The sequence below is a fragment of the Lichenostomus cassidix genome, chromosome 4 (genome assembly GCF_008360975.1).
Source record: "Lichenostomus cassidix isolate B80296 chromosome 4, HeHo_3.0, whole genome shotgun sequence".
NCBI lineage: Eukaryota > Metazoa > Chordata > Aves > Passeriformes > Meliphagidae > Lichenostomus > Lichenostomus cassidix.
This window is the reverse complement of record NC_139484.1, coordinates 58612470-58621718: the sequence shown is the minus strand read 5'-3', so window position 1 is coordinate 58621718 and position 9249 is coordinate 58612470. Positions and strand designations below refer to the sequence as shown.

The 9249-nt window shown below is 59.8% G+C and overlaps 1 protein-coding gene across 1 annotated transcript; it reads right to left on the bottom strand.

Moving 5' to 3' along the window:
• Positions 1–815: 815 nt before the first annotated feature.
• DOK1 (docking protein 1) lies at positions 816–7333 on the bottom strand. Its single transcript, XM_085059458.1, has 5 exons — positions 7072–7333; positions 6555–6848; positions 4261–4357; positions 3928–4100; positions 816–2362 (listed from the first exon to the last, which is right to left on the bottom strand). Exons 1-5 carry the CDS (start codon positions 7132–7134, stop codon positions 1223–1225), a joined length of 1767 nt encoding a protein of 588 aa, XP_084915584.1. The 5' UTR covers positions 7135–7333; the 3' UTR covers positions 816–1222.
• Between the last annotated feature and the right edge of the window lie 1916 nt (positions 7334–9249).

The window sequence follows — 9249 nt, the reverse complement described above, 5'->3', positions numbered from 1 at the left end:
CCAGTGGAAAAGAGGACCCAGTAAAGGGGAACAGCCAGAAATTGGTCTTGGCTACAGCTGAGCTGTGTTTTTACAGGACTGAGGATTTCCCCCTGCAAATTTGGCATCAGATAAACACCCAGAGCTCGTCACCTTATCCCCATCTCACCACCCTGGGGACCTGAACCTGAACCTCCAGATTTCCCCAGTGGTTTGTGTCTCCCTGGGGCTGAGCTGGGGCTGCAGAAGTTGTGCTTAGCTCTCTGCACAGGTCCAGCACAGTGCTGCCTGTCACCTGCCTGTTCTGTCAGTGTCAGCAGGCTGCTAAACCTGCAGAAGGCACCAGCAGCCCCATCCAGATGTGAGGACAGCCAGTGCCAGGGTGCCTGGTCTGGCCCCACACAGAAGGGATATGAAACCTCAAAACCAGCATTAGCACCGAAAGGACAACCTGGTTTTCCCCTGGGTGTGTTTCTGCCCAAAGCTGGCCACACAGCAGGGATTACAGGTTGTGCCATAAAACAGGATCCAGACTGGGCCATTCCAGGCCTTTGAAAGCATCTGGGAGCAATGGGATCAAGCTGGAGAAGGAGAGATCCTGTGACTCAACAGCTGCAGCAGAGCTGGCGTCTGTCCCTGCCCAGCCTTCTGCCCGGAGGCCATCACATATCTGAGCCTGACTCTCATTTCCCTTAATTCCCTGGCATCAGGGCATCCCAGCCACAGCTCAACCTGGCAGGCACTTTTCTTTGAGGCTCCCTCTTAGCTCAGTAGCTCTGGCACAGACACAAACATGCACCAGCATCTCCCCATCCACGCCCCAGGCAAACGTGTCATTCTGAGACATACAGACTTTAATATTAAAATAACTTTGTATAAAAATACTATTGGAGACTGAGGGCAAGCAGCCTTCCACGCACCACAAAAGGCACCAGAGCCCTGCAGCCTGGTCAGAGAGGAAGCCAGAGCAGAGCCAGAGCAGCAGGTACAGGAAAATATCAGCCCTCCAGCAGATCAGAAGGCACAGTGGAGCCAGCTCCAGAGCTGGAGAAACACACCGGGATCTGCACCAGTGACAGCTCTCTTGCTATTTCCCTCCAGGGAAACACAGTCCCTCGGCACAGAAGAGCACGAGGGGCTCTGTCTGAGCCCAAACATCCCCAAGGCACCCCGGGGAGGAGGAGCCCAGCTGGCACTAGGATGCCCAGTCCCTCCTGGGATACAGATACAGAGCAGCAGCACCTTATATCTCCCCTAAGTCCTCATAGAGAGGCGACAAGCTGTACTCATCCACAGACTGCTCCTTCTTCTGCAGCGGCTGGGGCTTCACCACCTGGCTGTACAGCACCTCCACGTTGTTGTTGTTGCTGCTGTTGAGGCTGGGTTTGGCGAGCACCTTCTCAGGGGCAGCACTGCCCCACCGCCTGCCAGGGTCCTCCATCCTCTCTGCCCCTCTGGGGATAAAGGCTGCCTGGGGTTTGGGGGCCGGGACTGGCTTGAGGCCCTTGGCCTTGGCCGGGAAGGAGGGTACCGAGTAGTCGTCAGTGCTGGGGTTGTAGGGATACTCGTAGCCGCCCTTCCCATCGTGGCCCTGCGTGCGCCAGGCCTCGCCCGGGGGCCGCGCCTCGTCGTAGATGTAGGTGAGGGGGAGCTGCGAGCGGGGAGCGCGGCCCTCGGGCTCGTCATAGATGTGCTCCTTGCGCCCGGGGGGACCCTGGCAGCGACCCTCAGCCCTGCCCTGCCCCTCGGCTCGGCCCTGCCCCTCAGCTCGGCCCTGCTCGGCCCGGCCCGAGTACAGTGGCACCGGCAGCCGCGGCTTTGGCTCCTCCACGGCCCCGCCGGGCGCCTTGGCCCCACTCACGGCCTTGCTGTCCACAGGGTCTGAGTACAGCGGGTCCGGCCACGGCCGCAGGCCCTTCACCGCGTCCAGGGGCTCCGAGTACACGCTGGATGGATCCTCGGCCGGCAGCACGGCCCGCAGCACCTTGGGCAGAGGGGAGCGAGGGGGAGTGCTGGGCACCGCAGGCTTGGCCGGCGGCACGGGCAGCTCTGGCAGAGTCCGGCTCTTCAGCAGAGACGCGGCGTCTCTCTCCTCTGCTGTGCCGGCCCTGGGCGCCAGCCCCACTTTGGGCGCCAGGGTGTCCTCCCCCTCGGCAGGCAGCTCCAGGTTCAGGTTGTCGGCCATGGCCTGGCGGATCAGCACCATGCTGGGGCTGTCGGCTTCCAGCGAGTCGCAGCTCTGCCGGTTCTCCTCCACCTGCGCCTTCTGCTCCTGGATGGAGGCTTCCACCAGGCGGAAAATCTCGTTGCCCTGCTTGGTCTCGAAGGTGAAGTTTCCAGGTCCTGAGTCACAGCGCCTGCCAGCCTCGAAGGAGAACATCACCTGAAGGGGAAGCAGAAGGGTCACACCCAGCTCAGCACCAGCTGACCCAGTGCAGGCTGTGCTTCCCACCAAAGGGCGTGAGACTGCAGCACTGATCCTGCACATCCTGCGAGAGAGACTGCACTGAAATCCTGTTCCTTCTGCTCCCACAGTGAGGGCCACGCAGTGCCCAGCAGCCAGGCAGGGAAAGGCTGCACTGCCCAGCAGCCCAGAACGAACTGTGGCACTTGAGCCCACCTGAGGGGACATCACTGTGAGTGCCCCAGAGGCAGAGCTGCAGCTCCTGCTGGAGCACTGCTGCCTTACATTAGCAATTCCAGCAGCATCAACCACTGGCACTAAATAGTCCAGGAAATAACGCTGAGGAGGGAGTAGGGTGAGAAGGTGAGTAACAGTTCAGCAGGGGAAACTACTATGGAATATTAGGTAAGAAGGGAGAAGCCTGAAAGCAAGAGATACAAGAGAAAGAACACAGCTTTCCACAGAAGAAAGCCCAGAACCAGCAGCTTGGCTACCAAAAGTAAGCAAAGCATTTACCTATCAGCATTACTGTTAGTGGCATAAGGCCCTTTAAAGAGAAGTCTTGCACCAGGGCTGTGCTTCCTCAGGCCTGGACACACTCTGGTGCACAGGTTCCCCCCAGCTGACACCCACACCCTTCCTGAGCCTCATTCCCTGAGCCAGGGGGGATTTTCTGTCTCTCTCACAGGCAGCAGCAGCAGCAGCTGGGGCTGCTACAAAAGCCTCTGGGGCCAGACTTCCTTTTGTGGGTCAGTGCTGCCAAACAGAAGCACAGTCAGCCCCTCTCTGCTGGGGTCACTGTGGGTGCAGCTCCCCACACCTCCTCCTGCCCCCAGCACAGACTCTGCACATGAGCTGGATGTCCCCACAAGAGCAGCTCAGTTCCCACCTCTGCTTTGGGAATGTGCTGCAGAAAGCACCATCAGCAAAGTGCAGCCAACATGGTCACTGCTATAAACAGCCCCAGGGCTACCACTAAACAGCCTCAGGGACACCACTTCCTCCCTGTCCAGTGGGGCTCAGACCTCTTGCACTCAGGGTAGCAGCAAGGCAGACTGGGGACTCACTGCTGAAGGACTCTGGAGAGGGGATAGACCTCCAAAGGTCAGCTAAGCTAGGAGCAGTTCGTCCCACAAAGTGAACAAATCCAGAGCAATTGGTGTCTCAAAGCCACTCTGCTCTGGCCATCATCCTTAGGAGGGAGGGACTGAACCCAGGGCAGAGCCAGGACTGCCAGGAGCCAAGGTTCCTGGAGGCTGGGGACAGTTTGTGTGCAGCACTGAGGGATTTGTGTGCTCATGGCATAGGCTGGGGAGTGCCAGGATAGAGGAAGGGAGAGACAGAGGCTGCAATGGCCTCAGTGAAAGTGGGACAACCACAGAGGGGATGAGCATCCTGCCAGCCCACACTCCAGCATGGTGACCCAGGCAGGAGCTGAGGACAGTCAGGGTGACAGATGTCCCTGCTGGGCACCCTGGCTGCAGGACACCAGCTCAGCCTTCCACAAGGGAGCAGCTGCGGGGGAGCAGAGCAACATTCCCCACCTTGTCCCGGCCGTATCTCCGGAGCAGCCGGTAGGGCCAGACATAGAGGATGCCATCTGTCCTTGGGTCCTTCAGGACGAGGCTGTCACGCTCAGCCTTGAGCACGTAGGTGCCACGAAGCTCGCAGCGCTCCGCGGCCTCGGTCCGCTGAACTGTCACCCAGAAGGCGTTCACTGCGGGGACAGGGCTGCTCAGGGCAGGGCATGGGGACACATGGGGACACAGAGGGACACCCAGCCCCAGGCACAGCCCACCATAGCCTCGGTGATGGGGCAGCAGCAGGACCAGGCCCCACAGAAGGTGGCCCCAAGTCAGGGCAGCGACAGGTCCCACCTTCATCTCTGGAGTAGTAGATGGAGTTCACGGCCATCTCCAGGGCTGGCACCTCCCCGCTGCCCTCTTGGCCACGCTGTGACACCATGCCATTTCCCTGGCAAAAGAGAGCAGATCAGCCCCAGCCTCCTCTTCCCACATCAGCCACATCAGCAGGGCCTGGGCCCTGCTGCCCTCCTTGACCCCACACAGCCTGGCTGTCCTGCAACCCACCCACCCCAGAGCCACTGACAGACCCCCATAAGCCCCCATGAACATGGATAAACAGGACCAGGGGGGTTTCCCTGAGCTCCTGGCAGCACCGTGGCCCCAGCTAGGCTCTGCCTTGACAGGGCGCAGGGCAGCACAACCCACAGAGCTGCCCCCGAAGCATGGCAGCACCCAAACCCACCCTCTCAGCACAAACATGGGGGGCTGATGGCCTGGTAACACAGGGGTCTGTCCTGCCCTTCCCAGCAGGAGGGGTGGCCTGCAGAGGGGAAGCGAGTGCTTCTATTTTAGCAGATGCAGAACTGAAAGTGCAAGGCACACGCTGTCAGCAAGCATGTCCCAGCAGCAGGGCCCCCAAATGGCCTGGAGGGGGGACACAAACCCTTGGTGCTATCAAGGATCCTCCTCCAGGAAAGCCCCTCACAAATTACAGGCTCACAGAGCCCTGTGCAGCTGGCACAAGGGAGGGTCAGAGCGTGGCCAGGAACCGGAGTTGTTCCTTGGGGCTGCAGCAGGAGGCAACTGCCAGTTTCAGTTTAAAAGTCACACACATGAGCTTCTTAACAAGAAGCCCAAACAAGACCCAAAACAGGGCCATCCAGCCCTTGTGTTTGGGTCCTAAAACCTCATCCTGAGAGCTGATAGCAGCAGCTCCTTCTCAACTAAAGCATCCAATGTAGCAGGGCTCCAGCCTCGGACTGGAAAGCCAAGGGCCACCTAATCTGCCAGAGCCTCCTGGGGCTCCATTTGACAGCACTTTTCCTCATCTTCAAAAGGAAAAACAATTCTGTTCTGAACTCCAAATGATCTCTGGCCCCAGCTCCCAAGCTGCTGGACCCTGCTTACCCTCTGGGCAGCAACATGACACAAAATCACATTCTCCACGCAGACAATCAGCAATCCCAGCTGAGGATCTCCAGCTCTGTACAGAGAGGCCACGTGCAGCTCTTGTGCCTCCTGCTCGAGGTCAGGCCTTTTGAAAACACATGCCAGCCTTGTAGCCTTTCGCTCACAACTTCTGAAAGTGCCAGCTTGCTTCTGGACCTCGGGCACACAAATGATGGCTCCCATGTGAGGGATGGCATGAGCACAGCCCTGCTCCAAGCAGGTTCTCCCTGGCCTGGCACTACCCTGCCCCACTCCAAGGATGTGTTGTGCCCCCAGCTCGGCCCTACAAACCACCTTCAGGGCAAAAGCTGCAATCCCAACTGCACCAGGCTGACACAGAGTCATTTCCAGCACCACACCAGTGCCTCTCAGACCAGTCAGCCCAGCACACTTGGCGTGGCAGGAGACTGCAGGGAGACACACGAGGGACAAAGGTAAATCACACTCAGCAAACACCCGTGGGAGGAGATCCTGGGATCACCAGCTGTGCAGCCAGTCGCCCTGCCAGGCAGCCCTGCCCAGCACTCCAAGCCTGGAATCAGCTGGAACCCAACCCAGGGCTTTGCAAACATCTCCCAGGAGGGAGAACCAGGATTGTCAGGCTGGGCAGGCATGGGCTGCTCTCCCAGAGGCCATGGAAAACCACACTCTCAGTGCACCAAACAGCCTGGGCTCGTCACACTGGCTGACCACCAGCTCCAGGGGCTGCAGAGCACAGATGGGGTGTCCCCAGCAGCAGCCAGGAGTGACCCCAAGGCTGGGAAAGGGGGTTCCAGGTCCTGGAATCAGACAGGTCCTGGAGTCAGGCAACACAACGCTCTCGAAGCTCTGCTTCCGCCGCCGCTGCCGTGGCAGGAAAGCAGCAATGGTTGGGCCAAGAGGAAACGCTCCTCGGCCATCACCTGGCCTCCCGCCAGCTCTCCGCAGGGGTGAGAACGAGCTCTGCACCGGGCAAGAAGAGCCCGACTTGAAATTTGGAGCCACAACCAAGAATTACTGAAAGCACGCCGAGGAGTCCCGCAACCCACAGCAGGAGCCATCAGGAGGAAACCGGAGTGCCACGGCCGGGCGCTCTGAATCTGGGACCACTTTCCCTGTGCCGCCAGCTGGGAAAGGGTCACCCCCACACACATATACACTGATGTCCGTGTCCCGCCCTGTCCCCTCCTGAGCCCCCCGCCCAGCCCTGCGCTCACCGGGAAGGCGATCTGGCACAGCTTCGCCACCCACTCCTCGCTCTGCTGCTTCTCGGCCGCGAAGAGGAAGCTGCGGTCGCGGGTCTCCAGGCGGAAGGTGGCGGTGCCGGCACGGGGGCCACCCTCGCCCACCGGGGCCACGCTGGTGCAGTCGCTGAGCCGCACCACGGTGCGGGCGAGCCGCCGGGTTCCCGCCCGCCCGGCCGCCGACGGCTCCTTGCAGTCGAACACCTCGAGGCGAGCCACGCCGTGCTGGCTGGCGGGGTAGAGCGCGGACCAGCCGCGCTTCCAGCGCTGCGGGGAGCGGGGTCACAGCGCGCCGGGTCACACCGTGCCGGGCTGCTCCCCAGCCGGGGCTGCTCCCCAGCCGGGCCGGCCGCTCACCGGGAGCGGCCCCGGGGTGTCTCCGCCCCGGCACCCAGACCGCCCGAGGGCAGGCAGGGAGGGAAGAAGGAAGGGAGAAAGGAAAGAAGGGATGGAGGGATGGAGGGAAGGAGAAAGGGATCCCCGCACCCACCTTGGCGCCGAACTTGTTGCTGTGCTGCACCAGCAGCGGCCCCTCCATGGCCGGCGGCTCCATCCCCGCGCCGCGCGCTTCCGCCCGCGCCACAGGGGCGGGGACAGGGCGGGGACGGGGACAGGGACAGGGACGGGGCGGGGACAGGGACGGGGAGGGACAGGGGGCGGGAACGCGTGGGGCGGGAGCGGGCGTGCGCGCGGGTGTGCGCGTGCACGCGTGTGAACGTGTGTGCGCGTGCGTGCGTGAGTGTGAACACGTGTGTGCATGAGTGTGTTAACGTGTGTGCGCACATCTGCGTGTGTGAACATGTATGCGCATGAGTGAACACGTGTGTGCACGTCTGCGTGTGCATGAGAGTGTGAATATGTGTGTGCATGCGTGTGAACACGTGTGCATATCTGCGTGTGTGAACATGTATGCACATGAGTGTGAGTGTGAACACGTGTGTGCACACTTGTATGTGTGAACGTGTGAGTGTGTTAGTGTGAACATGTCTGTGCACTCCTGTGTGTGTATGTGAAGATGTGTGCACAGGAGTGTGAACTTGTGTGCACACCTGTGTCTGTGTGTGTGTGTGAGAGTGTGTGACCATGTGTGCACATGAGTGTGAACACGTATGTGTGTGTGAGTGTGAACATGTGTGCGCATGAGTGTGAACACATCTGTGCACACCTGTGTGTGTGCCTGAGTGTGAACTTGTGCACACACGTGTGACACAGCCGTGTGCTCTCGCCGAGGATGGGGAAATGTGCTCGGATGGGCCGAGGATAAGTGAGGGCAATGTGGAGATTGGACAGGGGATAGGGGAGGTTTCCCAGGGCAGGAAAAAAGTGATGTCTGTGAAAGGAGAAAAAGGGAAGTGGAGAACTAGAGGCCACTTAGCTCAAGCTCACAGCCCAAGAAAACCATGGAATGAATAGCCAAATGCTCCCAGAGAGAGCAGACAAGGGAAGGAATCACAGCAAACACCTGTGTGTGCACAGTCCTGCCTGATTTCCATCTCTGACCATCTTTGGGGATGGGGTAATGTCATCCATATTTCTCCATCTCCAACTATGCCATGTCCCCTGGCACTGAGGCCACTCCAGGGACACCAGGCTTCTCCCAGCACTGTCCCTGCCATGGCTGGCCACTCCAGTTTGCCCCAGCAGCCTTCTGCAGGGCCAGGCTGGAGGCCAGCATTCCCAGCTGCAGGTGGGATAGATGCTGGCTGTGAGGCAATGAATAAGGATAAGCATGGCCTGTGCCCAGCACACCCCAGGAACTGTTCCCTACCTGTGGATGACCCAGCCTGGTGGCACTCTGATGGCACTGTGACCCTGCCAGGCCCCTCCTGGTCAGTCATTCTTGGCCTTCTTGCTGCTTTGATGGTCCAGGCACCATGACTCAGCTTCCAGACATGGCATGAACCTGCAAAGGGAAAGAGGCAGAAGCCACATCTCCTGGTTTTACAGGCTCTGATGCCCATTTTTCCACCTCTGGGTTTGGTGAAACGCCTGCAGGTGGGGACGGCTGCTGGGAGGGGCTTGGCAGTGCCTGGCTGCAGGGATGACTCTCTGCACTCTCCTCCTTCCATCCCTCACACTTGCATGGTAACAGAGTCGTGCTGGTGTCCTGGTTTAGGAATGGTAGTCCCAATTTAGTGCTCCCTCTGAAACACCCCAGACCACCCACTCACTGCCCTACCCTTCCCCCGAGGCAGGATGGAGAGGAGAACTGGAGGCACAAAAGGTAAAGATCACACGGGTTGAGATAAGAACAATATACTAGAAGCAACAATAACCACAGCAATACCAATAACAGAGTGTACAGGACAGGTGAACTGTCAGACCGCAAACCCTGGCAAAACAATGACAGCAACAAACAAGGACAGCGGTCTGAAACAGAACAAAATGACTCGGTGGTGTCAAACAGCCTGACCCGTGTGTAGGCAGGTCCCCGTGATGTGCTGCTGCAGGACAGGGGACTCGTGAGGTGGCAATAGGTCTGCAAACCACAGCCTGTGGGACAGACAGAACCACGAGCCAGACGAGTGCCAGCAGCTCAGAGCAGGGTGCCACAAGGCAAACAGCCTGACCTAGGCAGGCAGGTGAGTCACCTGCGAGGCACATCGCACAGAAACGGAGAGGCATCGCACCCCAGGGCTGGCATGAGGGTGAGGCCAGGGCAGGTGCC